This window comes from Nothobranchius furzeri, chromosome 12, assembly GCF_043380555.1.
Source record: "Nothobranchius furzeri strain GRZ-AD chromosome 12, NfurGRZ-RIMD1, whole genome shotgun sequence".
NCBI classification, from domain to species: domain Eukaryota; kingdom Metazoa; phylum Chordata; class Actinopteri; order Cyprinodontiformes; family Nothobranchiidae; genus Nothobranchius; species Nothobranchius furzeri.
In genome coordinates this window covers 32,124,496-32,149,298 of record NC_091752.1, presented here as the reverse complement: position 1 = coordinate 32,149,298, position 24,803 = coordinate 32,124,496, and the positions used below count along the sequence as shown (strand labels likewise).

Here is a 24,803-nt window from a genome sequence, read left to right as displayed (position 1 = left end):
TGTTTTCCCAGCTTTGCAGCTGCAGAGACCTGCACAGCAGTGAGAGGTGGGTGAGATGAGGTTGGGATGTCATTTGTAGGGTCAAAGGTCACAGATGATTGGGTCATGTGAGCGGCCCTCCCCGTGTGAAGGTTAATGGCGTGTTGGTGCCGGTGGTCACACTCATGTTTTTCTAAAGTCTGTCTTTTTTCAGGACTTGATTTGATGCTTGAAGACATTAAAAGAAAACAAAAAGTAAAATTAAAATAAAAATAGAAGATTTACAGCTGCACAAACAGCAGAAGTGTTTGTGTGCAAAATGCACGCAACGCAGTAATCACAATCTTTAGAGCATGAAGCAGAATTAAACCTGGCAGAAACAATCTAAATAATGCATAAAATCAAACCTACATTTGCAAGAATTCTTTACGTCCCCACAGACGAACCGATCTGTGAAGTGGTTCCTTCCATGTGAGAACTGTGCATCTTTTTGTGCATGGATCTGACTTGGACACATGTTTGTGTGTGTGTGCATGTTAAGTACAGCTGACGTCCTCTGTCTGCCGTCCATCAGAGCCGACAGCTGCCTTTGTCTTGGCCCCTTGCCTCGCTGCTGAAGTGCTTTTAAAGAGGATGAATGCCCCCTTTTTTTATTTGTTCGCACTTTACTCTGCTGTCAGCTCGCACTGACACCATCTGTGATATCTTTGTGTCAGCGTATGTTTTCCTCCTTCCTTCTCCCCTTTTACATGCAGTTTTTTTCTCCCTCTCGTTTGGTCTCCTCCCTCCATCAGCCCCCTCCGGCTGAGCATTTGGGTGGTGATAACTTTTGGAAGGGGTGGGAGGGAGACAGGCATAGGGGGAAGGACAAACAATGTCTTTGTGTGTCCATATAGTGGAACAAGAGACAGGCCGGGGTGGTGGCGGTGTAGCCGGGCACTAAAAGGGTCTAGTGGGGGCCAGCAGGAGGCAAATCTGCCAAAGAAAAGATTGCACCTCCTCTCTTTTTTCTAGCGATGCCAGAGATTGTAAACACACACACAGACACACACACGAGAGCAGACTCTCCCAAGAACACAGGCGCCTGACTCCTGCTAACATGCTAGCATGTTTAATGCTTTGCTTTTATAACTCCAGTGGCGTGGAAGTGGACTGACATGAGCAGAAGGTGGCACAGGCGACGTTTTAGTGAGCGAGACCTGTAACTTCGCTGGTCATAAAGTTGTGAAAACCTCTCAGGGAAAGAACACCATTCTTCAAAATCATTCTTCAACACTCTGTTTGTCATGTTAGGATGATTAAAATCTAGCTTTTATCTTAAACACTCCCATCACTAGTCTCACTTTTAGACTGTCTCGTCTCTGAGGCCCCCCAGCTGGGGGTTGCTAGGTAACCAGAACCAGCTGTTGGTGCAAAGCCCACTTAGATGCTTTTGGTCCTGCATCCTCGTCCTATTCTAGTTTCTTTTTAAGTGACAAAGAACTCCGCAACAATCTGTGGAAAAACGTCCTCACTTCCTTTTGTTTTTGCATCCTTTTTTTTTTTGTCCCACTGATACAGAAACCACCAGCACGGATCACACAGGTCTTTCTTTCTTTCACTTTCATTCAACCATTGGGGACAGAGATGGGAAAGAGATCCATAAAGAGCAAAAGAAAAGCGAGGGATGAAAAAAAGAGCACGTGGGTGTTTGATAAAAGCAGTCACCTGTAATTTAGTGTCATTTAAAACATGACGTAGCCGAGGGTCTGCAGCTGAAGAGAATTAACTCTCCCAGAAGGCTGCTAACTGAGACCCGAGATGGCGAGAACACAGTGAAAATATTCAGAAAACCACTATAGTGCAGGTAAGTTGATACAACACTGTGGTCCCAGAGAGGAACATTTACATTTCAAAGTGTGTGACAAGCTCACAAAACCAAATAAATCTGAGGGGAGCACATTAACCTCCGAATAAAATCATGTTTGTGAGCCAACTGAAACATGCTGGAGATTCATGAAACCACAAAACCAGATGGCTCGATTTTTCGTGGAAAACAAAAACGAACTCGAGATTATTGACATAGTTTAGTTTTGGTGAATGCCCGTTTGAAGGATGGTCTCCGAACCTAAAGGGAGAAACGTCGGTTTGTACAACGATTTTTTTTTTCGTGTTCCATTTAAGAAATGATCCCTCTCTTTTGTGAAGTCTCTGACTCACAGCTTCTGGCAGCGGTGCTGTCTGAGATCAGCCGGTCCAAAACGAAGGAATTAGACACCCAAGTCAAATTCACAAAGGAGTGACGCAATTTTTAAGTTCTGATTTTCTTTTCTTTTCTTTTCTTTTCTTTTCTTTTCTTTATTTCTGTTGTCAGAATCCAGAAAGGCTTTTATTTTGGAACATCTGTAAAGCATTTGTGGTTGAGGGAGAACTCTTGCCAGCTCTGCCAGAAGTTTTCGTACTTCCTGAAAAGTCGTGATGAGTGTTGGCTCTGATTGATATCAGCTATTATCCAGTAAAGCGTCCCACTGGGGACAGAACAACGTCCTCTGAATCAGACATTATGCTGTCACACAGAGCAGGCTTTAGATTTACTTACACAATGATGAACACCTTTAATTACTGTAACAGGACGATGGCACGGGCAGTTTTTCTCCTAAACATTTCCAGGTAGAATCTCTCCCAGCTCAACATGAACCATCTATAATCATGTTGTTTCTGTGGCTCCGAGACGTTTATGTAACCATTAACATGCCTGTGATTAATGCTGCTTGTTTTGGAGGGAGAACTGGGATTGGAGTTTGTTTTGTGGTTTTATAGAGCTCATCAGGTTCTGAGTCCTTATTTGGGACAAAAGGTGGACACTACATTTGGCTGTTTGTCTTGAATTTTTTTAAATCCTGAATTGATTACAAAACCTCAGTGATCAATAATTACCTTTAATAATTTCAATGACTGATTTCTATATTTCCCTGATAAATCAATAGTTTTTTTATTTTTCAGAAAAGCATTTACTGATCAAATGAAAGTGCTACTTCAGATGGTAATCTGCTAAAATGGTTGAATGATATTTGCAAAACAAAATAACATTTGTGATTTTATAGTTGAATTATTTAATTTAATTGTTTTTACTACAACATTAATTGGTTTTGTACAAACTCTCATGAAGTCAAAAGGACCGCTATAATTTTAGTTTTAAAAGCTTGTTTTACCCATTTTTCATTTCTTTTCCTTTAGTTTAGCTAAAATTAGGATTTGCTTTTGTGTACCACTTGTGAGCATTTTACAGTCATGGGTCAGGTATGCGAGTAATCAGAAGCCTCATTAACAACCTTGTTAAGTGTTAATTACCAACAGGATCTTCATGTGCTAAACTCAGTGCCACGTTCTGCCTTATTAGACTGAAGTCAGCTAATTAGCAACCAGGAAATAATTAGTCAGCATCCTTCTGGCCCTACTTTCTCCACATCAGGTTCTTCTGCTCCCTGCTTCTTGTTCATTGTGCAGATGTTTGAAACAATTTGAGTTGTAACATAAAGTCAAATTGTGTCTTTGTGATGTTTTTGCACACACACAAGGCTGTGTGTAAAGAGTTTCTCATGGGTGACATTCAGATGATGGAGGTATCTACTAGGCTGGTGATGAACTCTGCAGGAGTGTTTTGATGAGGAGTTGTTGAGCTACAGGCATGTTTTGGCTGAGCCAGCAGTCTTTTTCTTTGTTTTTCACACACACAAACACACACACTCATGCACTCGCACACCAACGCATTTTAGCTTTGAATCGAGATACTAGTGCCATTTCTTACTTTTTTGTTGTTGTTTGACAAACCACTTATTTAGTTGTTTATTAATGTTTTTATTTTTGTATAATTGTAAATTCATAAAGTGGCGGTGTGTATTTTCCCTGGCGACAGAGGGCAGTACATACTTAAAATGACTCCCATTAACACGTCACAGTGGCTCACATAATAAAACAAATTGTTAAAAGGGGAAATAAAAGATTAGTCGTTATTTATTTAGACATTTTTAATTTTAAAATAATACGTTAGACAACAACAGGGTTTAATGTATTTAAATGTTTGTGATCATATAAGTTGTGGTTTAATATAAAAACAGTGTTAAATATTTAAAAAGCAACGCAAAAGTGAGAAATCTGCAAGTACTTTTTTCAGATATTAAAATTTCTACCCGTGAAGGCACTGTACGCCATTTCGCATGCGCGCAACTGCTTGACGCGCCCGCGAGGTCCGCATGGCTCCGCGCGGAAAAGTTGCATCATTTTAACAACCACGCCCCTCCACCGTGCCTCTGCACGGCCCAAACTTTCCGCACCGCGCACCTAGGAAATTTTCTAACCACGTGGACGGTCGGACGCGGAAAAACATTGCAGACTGGCAAGAACTAGTTATGGCAGAGTTCGTAAATACAGACATTAACAGTTAAAACTACACACTGTCTCTTTAAGTTGAGATTCAAATGAGGTAGAAAAGTTTAAGTAGGACAGCAAATGAAATTCAAGTGAGAGAGGATCTTGTTTTATGTCAACGAGACCCCAGTGGAGATTTTTTTAATGACTTTTGGCACAAAAAGAGCCAAATGTTGCTATCCCAAGTCTCAAATAAACCCACTCCTAAAATATATATTTTTAAATCAATTTACCAACATGTAAATTATTTTTGTTGTTTTATCTAGACATATTAGAGATACTTTAATTACTAAAAGTGGCATTTAATGGGTTTGAAAATAAAAATTAAACCATGGATACACACTTTGTATGAAGATTGCTAACGTTGGTCAAGTTTAAAAACTGGAAAATATATTTCATTTTTTAATAAAAGTCTGTAAAAGAGCTGCATAGTAAGGCTTGAAGAGACGATGTGTAAATTAACTATTGATCTCAGAAAATGATCCCAGTTTCCAGGAGTAGAAAAAGAAGTGACCCTAAAGGGTTAAAGAGATAAAACTAAACCTGTAAGAATGTTCTCAGCGAAAAGAAACCCCAGAGGTGAAGAAAAAGGATTAGGTGCATCAATTCAATTCAATTTTATTTATATAGCGCCAAATCACGACAAGCGTCATCTCAAGGCACTTCACATAATAAACATTCCAATCCAAGTCAGTTCATTAAGCCAATAAGAAAAAAAATATATTTCCTATGTAAGGAACCCAGCAAATTGCATCAAGTCACTGACTAGTGTCAGTGACTTTACAGGAATCCTCATACTAAGCAAGCATTTAGCGACAGTGGAGAGGAAAGCTCCCTTTTAACAGGAAGAAACCTCCAGAGGATCTTGGCTCAGTATAAGCAGCCATCCACCACGACTCACTGGGGATCGAGAAGACAGAGCAGACACACACACACACACACACACACACACACACACACACACACACACACACACACACACACACACACACACACACCAAGCAATGTGTCTATGGTTACATTGTGATTTCTTAGTAAATATAATATTTGGTGAGAGATCAACTTTATTGTATTTATCCTAGTGAATCTATAATTAAATGGGTAAACTAGCAGCAGCACATTCAGTGTCAAGGAAAGCAAAATGTTATTATCAGGAGAGGGAGAAAGTTTGTGATTTGCAGCAGTGTGCTAGACGATGGCCCCCTCCATGAGGCCACCACAGCTCAGCAGAACATCATTGTAGCTTCTTCTGGGGAGAAAAACACTTAGAGAAAAAATAAAGTTAACAGCTGAAATTACAGAAAATAATACAGTTAAAGAGCAGATTGTAGAAGAAAGTTGTAGAGTGTGAAAAGTGGTCAGTGTATCCTCCAGCAGTCTAAGCCTATAGCAGCATAACTACAGAGATAACTCTGAATAACCTAGCCTTTTTAGGTTGAGGCATGTTGGAGTCAGGGCAAGGGAGAGCCGTCTTTACCGACTGTACACTCCACCTCCCTGTACTCCCCCACTTGTACAGATCAGATCAGATTTTAACCATAGGCCCTATCAAATAAAAATGTTTTAAGCCTAGTCTTAAAAGTAGACAAGGTGTCTTCCTCACGGACTAAAGCTGGGAGCTGGTTCCACAGGAGAGGAGCCTGATAACTAAAAGATCTGCCTCCCATCCTAATTTTAGATATTCTGGGAACCACCAGTAAACCTGCAGTCTGAGAGCGAAGCGCTCGGTTAGGAACGTATGGAACAATCAGATCACTGATGTATGATGGTGCTTGATTATTAAGAGCTTTATATGTGAGAAGGAGGATCTTAAAATCTATTCTGAATTTAACAGGCAGCCAATGTAGGGAAGCTAAGACAGGTGAGATATGATCTCTCTTTTTAATTCTCATTAGAACTCTAGCTGCAGCATTTTGGGCAAGCTGAAGACTTTTAACTACATTCTGTGGACTTCCTGAGAGTAATGAATTGCAGTAATCCAGTCTTGATGTAATAAATGCATGAACTAGTTTTTCAGCATCACTCCTTGAAAGGATGCTTCTAATCTTAGCAATATTCCAAAGGTGGAAAAAGGAAATCCTACAAACCTGCTTAACTTGGGATTTGAATGACATGTCCTGGTCAAAGATAACACCAAGGTTCCTTACTTTGTTCTCGGAGATTAATGTAATGCCATTCAGGTCAGGTGATTGACTAAGCAATTTCCTTTTCTGGATTTCTGGTCCAAAGATGAGAACTTCCGTCTTGTCTTGATTTAAAAGCAAAAAGTTTAGTCATCCAATTTTTTTGTCCTCATGACAAGCCTGTAATCTACCCAACTGATTAGGTTCATCAGGGTTAATGGATAAATATAACTGAGTATCGTCAGCATAACAGTGAAAGTTTATCCCATGCTGCCTAATGATTTTACCAATTGGGGGCATATATATAGTAAAAAGCACCTGGTGCTTTCCTTATTCACACACACACACACACACACACACACACGCACGCACGCACGCACGCACACACACACACACACACACACACAGGTAGCTGGAATTTGACCGAAAACATGTTTGGTTTTCAGAGTACTCAACTCCCAGTGGGATCTGAACTGGAGTCAGTTTAATCAGAATACACTCTGAGTCAAATATGCATGACCATCTAATCTCAGCAGAACCACACAAGCTCGTCTTGGAAAAGAAAACCGTTTTCACGTCTCAGAATAGGTTCTGGAGCTGAAACACTTTAGATTGCTACAGGGCGATTGTTTCTGCTGTTGCTGAACAGATCCGGTGCATGAAAATCAAAAACAAGCTGGGTCTTGGTTGATCCAAACCCACTAGCTGAGCGGAACAAAAGCTATAAGCCTCAGGTGGAAAACAAATCATCTTCTACACACACTCGGCAAATTAAACCTAAGCAAGAGAGACTCGGATTGATCATTTCCTATCATGCAGCTTGTTTCGTTCAACTTTGGCTGACTGCTGATTCCCACTTCCTTCCAGCTTGTGTCCCAGTCTTTCTGTCCCCAGTTTCATACTTTATCTCTCTGCAGCATCTCAGAAAACTGTACAGCTGTTTTCTCAGGCTGAGTAGTCCTCTTCCTGGTTGGAAACCCGAAGTGTAAAATTACCAGGCGGCTCCTTTTAAGAGCCACACTGTCATCAGCCATGTGTTAAGCAGCAGGCAGTCTATTTGTTTTAATAAAGACAAATTGATGCAAATGCTTTCAGCCATTATCACACTCCCGCTGTTGTCTCACTCTTTTTGTGATCTTTAGCTGCTGACTGGCGAACTCCTCTGCTGTGTGCCACTTCTGTTTTAATAGATTGGTTCACTTTCCGCAGACAGACATGGAGAAGGAAATAAAACATGAAATGAATGAAGTAATATTAATGTAGGTCGTTTGTCAGAGCGGCAAAATTAATGTAAACCTGTTAAGCTTATTTTTCAAATTAATCTTTGAGTTGAGCTTTCGCTGATGGACACTGAGCCAGAGGCGGATTTAGGACTGAAGAAGATCCGGGGCTTAACACACGCGCGCGCGCGCACACACACACACGTGACACGCACTAGTCACCATCATATATATATATATATATATATATATATATATATATGTCTTGCACCACATAATTTTTAATCTGAAGCTACATATTCAGCATATTCAGGGCAGAGTATTGTTCCTGTTAGTGTTTAGTGTGAGATGATAGTAAATATTCCCTTTCTTTCTCCATCAACTTTACCTGATAGTAAGCTAACTTTAGGCAAACCAGCAGCACAACAAATATTTTCAAATAAGACTCACAAACCTGAGTCAACACCAGTCTCTTCAAAGCTGGGGTTCTGTTGTTGTACTTTTGGTCTAAAAAACGTCCTTATGTCCATCTTCACACATGCGTTTCAGGCAGAGAGTGTAGAAGAAGCCAGCTGCTGAAGGGCTTCTTCTTCAGTGGTGGAGGCTCAGGCTGGCTGTATACAAACTACTGCCAGGTGCGCCCTCTCTGTTGGACTTTGGTACTGCATGTTACTTCCGCGATTTAGATCCGGGGCTTATCATGAAAGATCCGGGGCTTCAGCCCAAGTAGCCGGGCCTAACGCCGCCCCTGCACTGAGCAGGTTTTTCTGAATGTGTGTGAGAATGTAAACACAACATGTGCTGTAGGTGTTGCCATATGCTAAATATTGACATAATGGAACTCGATTTTTATCAAAAATCATACTTTTAAAGACTCAATTTCACGACTTAAAGGTGCAACAAGTAAGAGGTTTATAGTCTAATAATAGTAATAAGAGTTAATGTATTAATCATGTTGGAAGGAAAGTTGCGTTCAGTGTCTTTACATGCTCATCTAAGTCAATTTAAGTCAATCTAAAGTAATAAACTAGGAACCTTTATTCTAGTTTACATGTACGTTAGAAAACCAAAGTCTCAAATAAAGTTTGTTCCACCCCGATACAGTAGGTGGTGACATGTACCCTTTTGTTTTGGCATACTTCTGGTTAGCTTAAAGCCACACAAATAGAAAACAAACACTGGCAGGAATGGAACAGATAGAGTTAAAACAGGATATGCACAGTGGCAGAAGGAATGGACAACAACAACACAGCCGCACAGCTTATTTAGTATGCACTGTACACTATAGTGGACCGATTCATGAGTGTTATGGTGGCAGGATACCACAGAGAGTGTTACGCCCTCTGTTGTCCTGGCGGGGAATTGTTTTGCAACATACTGCTGCCTGCACCGAAGTTCGCATGTGAAAACCTTTCCGACACTCCGTGTTGTTGCAGAGCTCACAGAAAAGCACAAATCACGCCTTAAGAAAGCTAGAGGTTACCATTGAGCTAACAATGCTAGCAATGAATTAGAAAATAAAATGTCTGCTCTAAAAATATCTCAAGCTACTTTTTCAATTACAAACAACTCACTATTACAGTGAAATGCATTTATCTATCAACTTACTGTGTTTGACTCGTCTTCGCTCTTCATCTAGAATCTTCTGGAACGGATGGATCCATAACTGGCTAAAGCTGCTCAGAGCAGAATTGTTTGTTTGTTTGTAACCCAATCTGACCACAGGATGTCATTCATACTTCATGCACCTTTAGGTTTTTAATAATAATTCAAGTTGTCGTTGTCGTCGTCTTCCTCCGCTTATCCGGGTCCAGGTCGCGGGGGTAGCATCCCAACTAGGGAGCTCCAGACCGTCCTCTCCCCAGCCACCTCCACCAGTTCCTCCGGCAGGACCCCAAGGCGTTCCCAGACCAGATTAGAGATGTAACCTCTACAACGTGTCCTGGGTCGACCCGGGGGCCTCCTGCCGGCGGGACATGCCCGAAACACCTCCCCGGGGAGGCATCCTGACCAGATGCCCAAACCACCTCAACTGACTCCTTTCGATCCGGAGGAGCAGCGGTTCTACTCCAAGTCCCTCCCGAATGTCCGAGCTCCTCACCCTATCTCTAAGGCTGAGCCCGGCTACCCTACGGAGGAAACTCATTTTGGCTGCTTGTATTAGTGATCTCGTTCTTTCGGTCATTACCCAAAGCTTATGACCATAGATGAGGATTGGGACGTAGATCGGCCGGTAAATCGAGAGCCTGGCTTTCTGGCTCAGCTCTCTCTTCACCACGACAGATCGGCTCAGCGTCCGCATCACTGCAGACGCTGAACCAAACCGTCTGTCGATCTCCTGATCCCTCCTACCCTCACTCGTGAACACGACCCCAAGATACTTAAACTCCTCCACTTGAGGTAGGACCTCTCTCCCCACCCAGAGTTGGCAAGCCACCCTTTTCCAGTCGAGAACCATGGTCTCAGATTTGGAGGTGCTGATCCTCATCCCAGCCGCTTCACACTCGGCCACGAACCTACCCAGCAAGAGCTGAAGGTAAGAGCTGGATGAAGCTAGGAGGACCACATCATCCGCAAAAAGCAGAGATGAGATTCTCCTGCCACCAAACTCGACGCACTCCACACCACGACTGTGTCTAGAAATTCTGTCCATAAACGTGATGAACAGAACCGGTGACAAAGGGCAGCCCTGGCGGAGTCCAACCCTCACCGGGAACAGGTCCGACACAACCGGCTATGCGGACCAAACTCACGCTCCTCTGTTAAAGGGACTTAATGGCCCTTAACAGAAAGCCACCCACCCCATACTCCTGGAGCGTCCCCCACAGGGTGCCCCTGGGGGCACGGTCATAAGCCTTCTCCAAATCCACAAAACACATGTGGATTGGTTGGGCAAACTCCCATGCCCCCTCCATCACCCTTGCAAGTGTATAGAGCTGGTCCACAGTTCCACAGCCAGGACAAAAACCACATTACTCCTCCTCAATCTGAGATTCAACTATCGATTGGACCCCCCTCTCCAGTACCTTGGAGTAGACCTTTCCAGAGAGGCTGAGGAGTGTGATCCCCCTATAGTTGGAACACACCCTCCGGTCACCTATCTTAAAGATGGGGACCACCACCCCGGTCTGCCACTCCACAGGAACTGCCCCCGATGACCACGCAATGTTGCAGAGATGTGTCAACCATGACAGCCCTACCACATCCATAGCCTTGAGATACCCCCCCCCCCCCCCCCCCCGCCGCTGTGTAGTTATAATAATTCAAGTTTGAAGACGAAACCTTACAAGTTAAAGTTGATGGGATTTGTCAGATCTTCCATGTTGTTTTTCTGTGAAAATGTTACCTGTTGTGGATGTCTGTTTAAACAGCCTCAATTTGCAGAAACAGAGATTTGTACTATTAACTCATTCACTGCCATTGACAACTCAAGTCGTCATTTTAAATCCAACCGTTCACTGCCATTGACAATTAAAGTCGTCATTTGCATTTTTTTACTGTGTGGACATCAGAACGAGCCCCCGCACCGTGAGAACAAACATCTCAGCTCTAAAGCCGATCTTCATCCACATACGTCACATGTCACGTGATCAGGAAGCAGAAAATCCATGTGTTAGGAGATCGTTTTGGGCCGCTGCTGTAAAAAAAAAGCGAGGCGCGAACCGGAAAAGCTTCTGCCGACCAGAATTCAACAACGGATAATGAAAGAACGGACAGCGCTCGAAACACGCAGATTCTTCCTGATTTCTTTTGGTAGTTTAGGCGTCGACATCATCCTAGCGCGCAACATTCTGTGACTCTTTATAAAACAGTAAAAACGGCAAGAAACGCTGGCAGTGAAGGTCTTTACCGATCAGGAAACGGCTGGCAGTGAATGAGTTAAGACTGATGACTACGTAAACTCATGAAGTATTTGCAATCCAAATATTATTTGATAAACCTCTACACCCCAATTTATTTTACATTGTGTGGCTAGTTGTAGAAATGTGTAGTTATTTTCAGCAGAAATTATTTTCGGAGCTAGCTGTAGCCCTTCTGGATAGAAATGCATGTCAATTATTTGAGATTCATCAAGGTATGTGAAATTTATGACACTGCAAAAATAAATAATTAGGCTTTGCACAAAAGGTTATGAAACGTTTCGAGACAGGAATTGTTTCAGGGCATTTTTAGTTTTCCCCATTTGCTCTACTTGCTGCTTAAACAATTAAAAAACAGGCATTTCAGGAAATGCAAAAGTGAAAAAATAAATACATATTAGCAGCAATAATTGTTGTATTTTTAGCAAAATTGTTTCTATTTGTGTAAAATCCCTTCATGCATTACTAACAGGCTAGGAAAAGACAGATCAGGCAATAAAAAAATAATTTCAAAGAAGATAATCTTATTAAACAAAAACCTGAAATCATTGTCAAGAAAAAATGTAGAGATTCAGATATTCTACCATTCCTGTTTTATGTTATCCTCTTTTATCATTTTGTAACTTTGCATGCACCAGACATCTTTAGTGGATATTCAACAATGTGTCCTAGTCCTGGAGGTCACAAACACTCTCCTTGCTTCCCTTAACTGGAGTTGGAGAGACGGAGCCATGGATTGAGTAGACTTGGACGTCCTCTCCAGCAGCGCAGATGCCACTAAATAAAATATTTCATAATCCTGCCCAAATCCTCTAATCACCATGACAACAGGCAGCAGGGAGCCAGAGAGTGGATGCGCTTGGACCCCTTCACACACACCTCCCATCTCCTTTCGCTTCTCTCTTTTTTGTCTGAATATGGGTTCATGCCATCAATCCCTTTCTTTTTTTCCCTAAAAGAGTATACTAGTTTCTTGTCTGCCACATATTCATTATATCATAGCTAGAAGATGCAAACCTACTCATTCAGCTCCGAAGCACAAAACTGTGTGCTCCAACTTTAGAACATTTTTTGCTACATTTGTCCCTGATGGGCTATGGTAACTGAACAGAAACTCAGTAGCATCTCTATTAGAGTTTTAGTTGAATTTCACCGAAGGGTTTTTTGTTTTGCTTTATCTTTTTTCTTCATCCATCCACCATCAACACAATTTCGACACAAACTCACACTCAGAGACAGACACACGCACACACACCAAAGGCCTGCTGGCTCCTGTGCAATGATAGGATAATGGAGGTGATGACCTCATGGGGTGAAAGGACCTGTTGCCTGGTAACAGTGAGGATAACAGCGAGTCAAGGGGGTGGTCATATCACTGAAGTGTGTGTGTGTGTGTGTGTGTGTGTGTGTGTGTGTGTGTGTGTGTGTGTGTGTGTGTGTGTGTGTGTGTGTGTGTGTGTGTGTGTGTGTGTGTGTTTATAGTGAGGTATTGACCCATGTTGTCAGGTAAAGGAGATTATGACAGTGGTTTAAACTAGAAAAGACTACACTCAAGTTCAGAGGGTATTGATCCTGTGTGTGTGTGTGTGTGTGTGTGTGTGTGTGTGTGTGTGTGTGTGTGTGTGTGTGTGTGTGTGTGTGTGTGTGTGTGTGTGTGTGTGTGTGTGTTTCCATCAGTGTGGGGACCATTGCATGTTTTAGCCTAAGTGAGGACATATAGGCCAGTCCACTTGCTTATTGCTTTAATGGACTCCAGAGGCTGTTTATATCCTTCAATGAAGTTTGCAGGGAAATCTGTAAAATGATAGTGAACTGAATAGTTTTGGGTGGGAAATGTATGAGCATAACCAGTTTATGTGAACACTTCCTGCAGGGCTGCAGTTGGCAAATCGTAAAGCTTCTTCCCCAGGTCACTTGGCCGTGTGCGCCACATAAATAATTGACCGGCTCCTTACTTCATCCCTCTCTGCAGGTATTCGGCCCCAGATTATGAATGGGCCTATGCATCCTCGCCCCCTGGTGGCGCTTCTGGATGGGCGCGACTGCACTGTGGAAATGCCCATCCTCAAAGATCTGGCCACTGTGGCTTTCTGTGACGCTCAGTCAACGCAGGAGATTCATGAAAAGGTAAGAACATCAGAGCCATTCCTCATTGTTCACTTGCACCAAATGGAGTGTTTATGTTTCCAAAAGAAAGAACGTCACAATTAATCATGATAGTTGTGTTACCTTGACTGGTTTCACCTCCGAAGCACTTTTAGATTTATCTCTTTCAACAAAAGCCTCATAAGCAGCTTTTATTCGTGTTTTCACACTCACCTTTTTTTTTGTTTTGTTTTCAAGTTTTACAGATCAGGCTGTGAAAAAAATGTTTTCAAAGGAGAAAAATACAAACCTAAATGAACAAGAAAACAGTGCATGTAATTGTTGCAATAAACACAAAGAATATTTTCAGAGGCAGATTGTACAAAAAAGACCAAGTCCTCTCCTCCTTGTCCTCCAGAGAAGTAGCCACATTCTGCTTATCAATTACATTTGATTAACTGATCACATTTAGAATTGTAACATTCTTTCTCAAAAGCTGACATTTTTGTATTTATTGTTTTTAATACCACAAATTCACAAGTTTGAAACATAAAACGGATATTTTGTCCCGCTGCATGCAATATTTGCACTCGTGTTAAATACTGTAAATCTAACGTTATCTGAGTTGCTTAAACGGTTTGCTTTCTGCTCGAAACATGAGAATCATCTCCATCAAAGCCTCCTCCTCTGTAATGTTTTAATGATATTTCAGCTCACTGGTTCGTCCCGCTCCCCCAGTACCGCTATAATGGTTTCATCATTGACGCTAATCCCACTGTGAGCCGAAGTGTAGCTTTGTTAAGTAAAGAGGAGTCGCATGAGGAGGAGGAGGAGGAGGCTGGTAATAGAAATGGGGCATAATTGTTCTGAGCCAGAACGGGTGAAACCTTTGTCTTGTTTTACTGTCTGTACACCAAAGCTACTGAGCAGCAGTTTTACAGTCCAGAATGAAGGGTTTGTGGTTTCACAATGGTGAAAAAAAAAAGAAAAAGGCCAACCACTTTGTGTTGCTTATAGATTTCGTGGAAATGCTGCATTGAGCAAATCCAGAATACCAACTTTCATGGCTGATTTACAGCTAATGAAAATATACCTGAAAAAAGCAAAACAAAGGTTAGATCATTCTACGTTTTTATTTTTCACAGCACACCCTCGCACTTCATCTCTGTTCAGCAAAATGTTCTTAGTGTGAGCATGCCGACAAGCAGAGGGCCCATCTGGAAGCATAGAGGTTGGCTGCAGTCCCATAACTTTAACTACACAACAGAGGGTGCAGAGGGGAGCGTGCATATGCACAAACACTCTAAATCGCTCACAAGAACATCACCAACCCGCTGTGAGCAAACTGACTCACTCTGATGTCTTTTTGTATGAACGAGCTGCCCAGAAGTCATCACGCAGTGGAGGATTGTGGAGAAGTCGGAGTTAAAGTTAGATTAAAATCTTAAAAAATATTTTCTATAAATTAGGCAACTGATCAATCTATGATATAAAGTGCTAAAAATGCATGAAAATAACATGATTTTTGTTATTTTTACATATTCTATTCATGTTAATGTGTTTTTATAGCACATCGTCAGCAGCAGACCATCTAAATCAGGAGTGACAGGAGTGCTCTTTAAGTATTCTCTGCATTTTGATTAGTCTTCAGATTCAAGAGTCAGGAAAATTATACAGCACACATTTAAAATGATGATTACAGACATTTCTTTTTGTATTTTTTTCCTGCCAGTGTGCACCAAATTGACATTCTTCACTCCAACCTTGGTGGAAATTTCTTACATTAACCTGTTTACCTTTTCATTGCACCTTAAGGCAGATTCATAATAAACCGCAACTTCTGTTTTTAGAAATCAAAGGAGCAAAACATCCAGATGAAATGAATCAAATAATTCTTTGAAAAGTTTTTTTTCCCCCAGCAATGGCACATAACCTCAGAAGAAGTGACTTTACTTTTGTCTGTACTGATTATGTTGCCAGCAGGTGATTAACTTTGCATCGGGGAGCAAAGTCTTGCTCAGTTTAAAGCTAATGGAAAAGCCCTGGATTCTCACTAATTAGCACGCCGTATTTCTGATTAGCTCTACTTAGCTTATCGTTAACACACAAAGCACACAGACTCAGCCAACCTGGCTCACGCTAACCCACCCAGGTTGGATGCTCTCTGCAGAATTGCCCTGCAATAAGTGATTTTCCTGACAATAAGAAGTGCTTTGGAAGCTACTGATTATTAAAATTCAGTACCTCATTCGTTCAGTTTTTTTCCCCACTTCATGTAAACCTGCTCTCACTTTGCATTCCTGCTGCGTAAGAGTTTGCAGCAATTTTCTGTCGTTTTCCAGCTGCATCCCGGGTCGAGCCTGCGGCCGGCCATGCTGCGCTTGCGTAAAGACAGAAAGGAGAGCTTTAACCTTGAGTTCAGCCTCCCGCTCTTGTGTTTACCTCTAATAAAAATGTTGCATGGAAATTCACAATCATGCTAATCTGACTCAGGTAGGCTAATTTCGTTAGCGGTTTGTGAATGTAAACCTTGTCTTGCAGCAGCCTCTTGTTTATGCCGTCTGTGTTGCTCAGCAGCTGTCAGTAGACTTTATTGTCCGACGTGCACCCACTCTAACCTTGTTTGCACACAGACAGAGTTAATGGATTGTGACAAAAAACTGCTTTTGCAAGCGCTCATTATACAGTAAACGCACATACAACTATTCATATTATTTAGAGCACCCATAAACAATCCATTTGCATTTAGATGAAGGACAGCGAACATAAAGTTTGATCCTGGAAAATGAGAGGTGGTGAAAGCATACTTATTCATAGCGACTGCAACAAGCTGATGATACAAAACATGTTGCAAAACACAGGGATGATAATGATTTAGAACAACAATGTGACTTAAATGGTTTTGTCTATCTAATGGCTGCAGAGGAAGCACATGATGATGATGATGATGACATCCTCTCTGATGTCCCTCAGGTGCTGAATGAGGCTGTCGGCGCCATGATGTACCACACCATCACTCTGACCAGAGAGGACCTGGAGAAGTTCAAGGCGCTGCGCATCATCATCCGCATTGGCAGTGGCTACGACAACATCGACATCAAGGCCGCCGGAGAGCTCGGTGAGGCTGCAGACATCAGCGAGAGGTCGTTAAGAAACAGACGATGATCATATGGCAAAAATAATGAATAAAGAGACTCATTACAGCCCATAGGATCTAAATATTCACCAGGATGAGCTCAGATAAATAATAAATCAGCACAAACAGAAAGGATCCACTATGGAGAGGCACCTTTTCAGTGGAGACCAACCAAACTCTGCTCGTTATTCTAGCTTTAGCATAAACAACATATGCAGTGGGAATTATTTATTAACTGTAAATATGAGAGGTAATGGAACTGATTGCATATTCAGAGCAGATGCTGCAACTCATACAAAACTCCTTCTCTTGTTCCCATCTGGCCCCTTCGGCATGTGTTTGGTATTTCGGCAGGATTTACTGTGATATCCTAATTACTGTCGCTGTTACATTTCACCCCACTGGAAGAAATTTCTTATAGCAATCCTCATATTTCTGAACAGATTAGTGGGATTGTATTATGCACATGATGGGGAAACAGCTAAATATCCTTACTAGAGTTGTCACTGAAGCCATCATGTCTCAGATTCGTTATTTTCATCAATTTCCTGGTTGTTCTAAATTCCAGGAATAGCGGTGTGTAATATTCCCTCGGCGGCGGTAGAAGAAACAGCAGACTCGACGCTTTGTCATATTCTCAACCTGTACCGGCGAAACACCTGGCTGTACCAGGCTCTCCGGGAAGGCACGCGGGTCCAGAGCGTGGAGCAGATCCGGGAGGTGGCGTCCGGGGCAGCAAGGATCCGAGGAGAGACGCTCGGCCTCATCGGGTTTGGTGAGAATGGCGTCCTGACATCCACACCTAATTTTCCCAGGCATGGGGCAGCAGTAGCTCAGGTGGTAGAGCGGGTTGTCTTGTGATCGGAGACACTTCACCCAACTTACCTGTGTTGGTGGTGGTCAGAGGGGCAGATAGTGCAAAATGGCAGCCTCACCTCTGTCAGACTGTCCCAGGGTAGCTATGGCTACATAGTAGCTTACCATCACTGGCAATGTGTGAATAATGGAAAAATGCTTTGGGCGATGAGAAAAGTGCTATATAAATCCAATCCATTATTATTATTATTATTATTATTATTATTATTGTTATTATTATTATTATTAGCCACTGATTCTTCATATTATTGTGTTGAGAACACTTTCCCATCACCTCTTATCTCAGCGGTGATACCAACAAGCAGGTTGATGGCTGCAAAATAAACCCACAATATCTAATATTTCACAAAATATGAGCCCTTTTATTCATTTGTGAGTGTCAAACAGTTCAAAACGAAACTAATTCCATTCAGATCCAACATCATCAAGAGGATTTATCTCACTTTTTTCCAGTTCTTGTTCCTCTTTTGGTGAAATTTGTCTCATCTCGTTTGACAAAACTAGAACATGAGATTCCCACGCTGCAAAGAAATGAAAATAAGCAGGTTTCACAGTAATTTTGGTCACACAGTCATATGCATAGCAGGGCCAGGGTAAACAAAGCTCTTTATTAATGAATTAGATCTGCTTCATTAATTTCTTGAGTAAAGTTTTCCACGTGGTTATATTAGCACATGCACAGCTATGTTATTTTTTGCCTCCTTCAGAAATGACTCGAACCAAAAGCAACGTTATGTTTATTAATGTTTATTTTTAAATGGCCAAAATGAATCTTAGTTATCCTTTTATTGTTTTATTTCTAAATTTTTTAATTCTCTTAGAGATTTTAAATGCAATGTTTAATTTAAGCCGGATGCATCTCAGTTCATATTTTTTTCTTCGGCTGTTGGATTTTAGGACGCACAGGCCAGGCGGTGGCCATGCGGGCCAAGGCGTTTGGCTTCAACATCATCTTCTACGACCCTTACCTCCAGGACGGCTTGGAGCGCTCGCTCGGAGTGCAGCGGGTCTACACGCTGCAGGATCTGCTCTACCAAAGCGACTGCGTGTCCCTGCACTGCAACCTGAACGAGCACAACCACCACCTCATCAATGACTTCACCATCAAACAGGTGAACAGAGAGAAACACTTAGAGGAGAATCTGCTTGTCCGTAGGACAGTTTTAGTGCACCCATTCGCTGCTGCATTGTTGCTGCTTTAATTAGCAGCTTGCGGGCTGATTAAACAAAGCTTTTAATGAATATCAAGCACAAGCTGGTGTAAAGTGGACCAGGTGGTACACGTGGGGGTGGATATAAATTGTTCTTGTCCTTTTAGAACTTTTAGGGTCAATGCGACCCAATCACTACCAAAGAGTGTGTGTGGGTGGAGGATCTGGCATGTTCTCCAGCTTGCTTTACACTGAGAATAGGCCAAGAGTTTAGATTCTCAAGTTAAGTCAATTTGAATCCAGTCTTTTTTGTAGTGTGAAACTACAAACACACATTTGGAGGACTGACCCACGTGTGTTTTAAAACGCAAACATAATTTATTGCGAAAAACACTTCTTCCCAAGTGCAAGCCTTATGGAATCAGTGGATAATGCACACTTTGTATGTCTCTGCATATTAAAGCTAGATTATTTGCATCACCCTTTTCCTTTAACACAACAAATGTGCCTCTGGGATGGATATTTTACTCAAATCTTCGTTTCTGAAATGATTGCTAGAACTTTTGATCTATTCGTGGGCTCTGCTGCCCCCTGGGGGGCAGAAACTAAACTGCTAAATTAGGAATTTACCTGTGTGTTTTATCAGTTGTGGTGTATTTTTGTCAAATAAGGAGAAAGTCTCAGCTTAACATAAATACAATGCATATACAAGTTTTTTTTTTGTGCAAACAGAAATAAAGAAATAAAATTTTTGTTCTTGTTTTCTGCAACATTTGGATGATAATGGTTTCTCTCTGCACTTTCTTGTGTGTGTTTAGATGCGTCAAGGTGCTTTTCTGGTCAATGCTGCACGAGGAGGTCTTGTAGATGAGAAAGCTTTGGCCCAGGCCTTAAAAGAAGGCAGGATACGGGGTGCAGCCATGGACGTCCATGAGTCAGAGCCTTTTAGGTGTCTCCATTTTTTCTTATGAACAAAATTAAATTAGAAAAATATGTGCCTGCTTGATTCTTTACTTGGTTTTTATTTGCCGTTGAGCAGTTTTTCCCAAGGTCCCCTCAAAGATGCCCCCAACCTGATCTGCACCCCCCACACTGCCTGGTACAGCGAACAGGCGTCGCTGGAGATGAGAGAGGCCGCCGCCACGGAAATCCGCAGAGCCATCACTGGTGCGTCTTTGTGCTTCTTCACACTGACGCATTTTTGATTTCTGGCCTCACTGTGGTTCGTCTTTCCCCGACGCAGGTCGTATTCCCGACAGCCTGAGAAACTGCGTCAATAAGGAGTTCTTTGTTACCACGGCGCCCTGGGGAATGATGGAGCAGCAGCAGCCTCAAGTTCACCCTGAAATCAACGGTGCCGCCTACAGGTGGGCGAGTCATTTGGACTTCACGAGGAGAACTCGGGTGTCATCTCAACACCTGCAGTAGAGTTTTAGCACATGGGGGAGGGGTAGCTTTAAGTGATTTGTGTTTTATTCCTACATCTTGCATTTTTTAGAAGTTTAATCTTGGCCCAGTTGAGTTTATCCCTTGTTAAGTTTAGCCTCTGCGTTTCTCAGTCGTCATTACATTGTCTGAACCCGACTGAACTGCTTCTCTCACACAGCCGAGTGAACCAAACCATGGTACAGGCCATAGCAACGGGGGGAATGCAGGACAAATTATATACCTAGATCTCAACTCAGGTAAATGAATGCAAATGAAAAAATAAAAACATTCTTAATAACCCGAACCCTGAGGAGTTCTGCAGCTTCTCTTCATCCATGCCCTGTAGGTGTAACTCCATCTACCCTCCAGTTACCCTTTTTTTCTTCCCTCAACATAAAGAATAAACTGCACATGAGACTGGTCTAATGTAGAATGTTCTTTTACTTTAGCCACACATTATCAGTTAGCATGATGGCCGTCAAATGTAAAATAAGTTGTTTTTGTAGATGTTGAGCTGAGGATCTGTGACCAGGAAAGACAGGAACAGACAGTTCGTTTGAGATTGTGAAGAATGTCAAAATAATTTGGAGTGGGGAAACTTTGGCATTAAAGAGGTCCTTCACTAGTATTTTAATACGTTTGAAGTGGTTTATATTAGGAATGAATGCTTTGTAAGTTGCACTCTGGGGAAAAAAAGCTCCAGTGCACCTGTTTCAGCATGTAGAAGTAAGCCAGAGGAGAAAGTAGCTTCAGAAGACAGGATTTGGAGTATTATTTCCTGATTTTTGGACATCTTGCCTCAGATTGGATAACAACAATGCAGTTCTGCCACTGACGGTTTGTTCGGCAAAGTTGATATTTGTCTCCACAAATAACACAAGCCTGAAAGAGTTCTGCTACGTGGTGGAGTTGCTAATGCTAACGGTTAGCTTCTACTAGCCAAGACGTTCTCTGTTGTTTCCTGGACGCTAAACCAACAACAGCCTTCCCCGTCACGAGTCAAGATGGCTGACACCATTAATGTTAGGTGACAGTGTGATGTAGATCTGTCAGGCTTTTCACATCCTACAGTTTCACCATCTATTTTCCATTAGAAACTTATGAAGGAGATGAGTGTTTCTGTTTATGTTCAGCACATTCAGAGTGAGTGATCATTTCCAAAATGAGCCAAAAAATGGTTTCTCAGTGAAGGACCACTTTCATGTTGTGCTTCTGTGCTGCTAATTAAATTCAAAACAAAACAAAATTGTAGGACTTTACAGAAATGTCCCATATTTTTGTATTTTACAAGCACCAAAACCCATCTCTTTTTATTTAACAACTACGTTTATTTTAACGTGTAAATGTTGTAATTTTTTTGCATTCTTGTGCAAATAGTAAAACTGTATCAGCTTTTTAAAATCCAAATAAGAACAGCGGAATACTTCAGCAAGTCATATTATTGTAAAAAATGAACAACACTAGTCTGTGACAGTGACTTGTGCAGTTACACCATGAGTACAGAAGCAGGTGTGCATGTGCGTGAGACTGACTTGAGATAGTAGGAGGCTGAGCGGGGATAGCGGTTGTCCACGGCAAGCCAGATGTTGACGTGCCCTTGGGCAAAGTACTGAACTCTGAAAGCAGCCCAGCAAATGGCAACCCACTGCTCCTCAAGGATGGGTCAAATGCAGAGAAATTGTTTCCCCCGCATAATCACCATTGGATGTATGCATGCTTTCATGTGTGCAGAACCTTGGCAGCCGCCATGATTAGGAATGAAAGTGTTCATGGAAAGAATATTTGATTTTTAGTTTCAGGTACAGACAGAGGTCATTTAGCTATGTCATCAATAACATGATCAGATGGTTGTAATGTCAATTGTAACTGATTAAATAATCCGATTCCAAGTGTTATTGCTTTTGCTTTTGAATGCATGTTATTTGCAGAATGACACAGATCGATTGCACAATAAAAACACTAAATTAACTCCATAAAAAACACCTGACTGTGTGGTCTCCTAAGCTAACAAATTAATCCGTTCACCCAAACTACCCCATTTATTCCTTCTAGTTTTCATTGAAGACACGTTTTTCCTTGTTTTTATTCTGTTAGAACCCAACAAAGGAGCACATTACCCTTCATGTTCAAGTTTTTGTGTAATTTTAGGCAAATTTGACCCAAATGCTCTTTGCTCTGTAAGTTATGCTTACAGAAGGCGGTGACACAAATATGAGAGCTGTTGTGATTATTTTACCAAATGTCTCTAGCTCATTAACCTTACGTGATTTTCTCTAGGATCTGTGTTGCCTTTCAGTAATTGTTTGTTTCTCCAGTTTTTCTTGATTAATATTGATCACTCGTTTTTCTCCAGATTCCCCCCTGGTGTGATGGGTATCGCCCCCGGTGGGATCACTGGACCTATGGAAGGGTTGGTGCCCGGGGGTGTGCCAATCGCCCACACCTTGCCCCTGGGCACCCATCCGTCCCAGGCCACCTCTCCAAATCAACCCTCCAAACACGGCAACCCTATGAGAGAGCACATGAGTGAGCCGTAGCAGGATGGCTGGCGTAGCCGAGCAGAGACATAAACTCAGTGTAGACTAAGAAACTGACCAAGTCAACCCATCCAACCATATGCTTGATGTCAGCCGTCTGGACCTACCAGCAAACTGCCTGCCAGGCAAATGTTTCACACTTTTCGTTTTGTATGAAACCACCAAGCTGGAGTGAGGACAGTGGACGGTAGGACACACCTGAGCTGCCACACAAAGACGGGACTGACCGTCAAACTCGAGCAGCAGAGCCCAGGCGTCCCCTCCCTCCATATTAGATTTTGTTTACCAAACTAAACGACCCTTTGGGTTATATCTGTATCCTTACATATACATTGGGGAAATCCTTTTGGACTTCTAGGACAAGCTACCGGGAGCCAAGCGCAGGAACCCGACTCAACCTTCCTGGTTTTAAAGGACGACGTGTCATTAAACCTGTCTTGTGTTTGTTAGGTTATTTTTTTTTTTACTATTATTGGTTTATTATATATTTTGTGTTTCTGTTGCAAATGAATATCTGTTTTTCAGTGAGTTAAATTTAATAAATTTACCATTATGCTAGGCAGAGCAGAAAAAAATCCACCAATCAGCAAGTAGATCAGAGATCAGGACTCTGTGCCCTTTCTGTTCATTGGTGCTCCAGAATGTAAAATCCAGTTAAACACCGTTTTAAATCAGGAGGTGGAAATGAACGTTTACACCAAAAATAGGATTAAAATTATAAAAAATTCAACAAAGCAATCCAACGTTGAACATGTAATGGTCCTACTCTGCTGAACCAAGGTGATATTTGAGTCTTATGAGCAGAAAATTCCCCGTTAGCATCCAAAGGAGCTCATTTGCATGGCAGAAATGCACTTATGAGCTACTGAGGTATTAGTAAAGGAACAGAAACAGGAAGTCTCAGGAAACTACAAAGTAACATTAAATCTGAACAGAAAATAAGAAAACCAATCATCCGGATTACTGCTTCTCATATCTGTCTCAATTGTGGTATTTTTTTAATATATCCAATTGTACATTTTAGATGTGTGTGAATGTTTTCACTCCTGTTAGATTTGTATCGGCTTGTTAAATGTTCATATTGCCGTAGTCTTACGTGACCACGACCCCGCCCCTCCTCTCATAGTTTCTTTGTTTTTCTGCTCTAATGAGGGCCAGCTGTGGCTCTCGGTGGCCCCCCACCCTCCTCCTCAGCACCGTGACGTTAGAAAGAAGTGGCTGCAACAGATTGTTTGGTTTTTAGTGTGAGTATTTGTATTTGTTTCTTGTACAAGGTGAACGTATAGCATTCAGTGCAGCTGGAAACAATAAATAAAACTTACTGTTCTGATTGATGATTGGTAGAACACTGCTCTGGTTCGTTTTTATCCGTTTAAAATATTTCTCAAGAAAACTGAAAACTGGGACAAATGAGTGATTAAAAAAGAATATGAACTTTTGTTAGTTTAAAATATAATCAAGCCAAGTTGTGATTTCCAGATAAAACACATAACCAGTTTACAACTTCTGTAAAGCAGTAGCTATTTCACATTAATGTGATTTCTAATAAATAAAATCTTTGTTTATCAAAGTGTTCCTCCACAGATTATTGATATATGCCCCTAGTGGTCAGAAAGAGGCATAGCAACAGATTTCAGTCATTTTTGTGGGATTTTTAGTTGCTAAAAACTCAAATGTGGTCTGAAGGAAATTGTTAGATGAATTAATCAATGAAAAAAATAACTACATGGTAACAGGTTTTAATGAAATGAAAATCAAGCAGTATTTCAGTATTTTAATGAATTCTCTTGGAAGAAAAATGATTTTCTGCTTGAGGGAGAGAGTGCAGATGAACATTTGCTGATTGTGTCTATGTGCGTGAGCAGATTATGATCTTTCCAAACAGCTGCTTTATGCACAACACGTTGAAAACAATTTATTGCATTTTTTATGTTTTAAACTTCTATTTACCTTTTTAGTTGCCTAGTGGTATGCGTGTACGCCCTGGGACTGAGGGATCAG

The 24,803-nt window shown here is 41.7% G+C and overlaps 1 protein-coding gene across 7 annotated transcripts in view; it reads left to right on the top strand.

Moving 5' to 3' along the window:
- LOC107375984 (C-terminal-binding protein 2) overlaps positions 1-24,139 on the top strand; it is a 65,358-nt gene extending 41,219 nt beyond the window's left edge. For 6 of the 7 annotated variants that reach the window (XM_054750324.2, XM_070542544.1, XM_015944837.3 and 3 more), the window contains 8 exons: positions 13,562-13,716; positions 16,648-16,792; positions 17,379-17,585; positions 18,584-18,798; positions 19,656-19,786; positions 19,877-20,004; positions 20,081-20,204; positions 22,619-24,139. In XM_054750324.2, the coding sequence (XP_054606299.1) occupies positions 13,562-13,716; positions 16,648-16,792; positions 17,379-17,585; positions 18,584-18,798; positions 19,656-19,786; positions 19,877-20,004; positions 20,081-20,204; positions 22,619-22,802 (1,289 nt within the window). In that variant the 3' untranslated portion in view covers positions 22,803-24,139. Of the gene's footprint in view, positions 1-13,561; positions 13,717-16,647; positions 16,793-17,378; positions 17,586-18,583; positions 18,799-19,655; positions 19,787-19,876; positions 20,005-20,080; positions 20,205-20,443; positions 20,523-22,618 lie in introns of all 7 variants that reach the window. The other variant, XM_054750321.2, reaches the window with a different exon arrangement.
- The last annotated feature ends 664 nt before the right edge of the window (positions 24,140-24,803 follow it).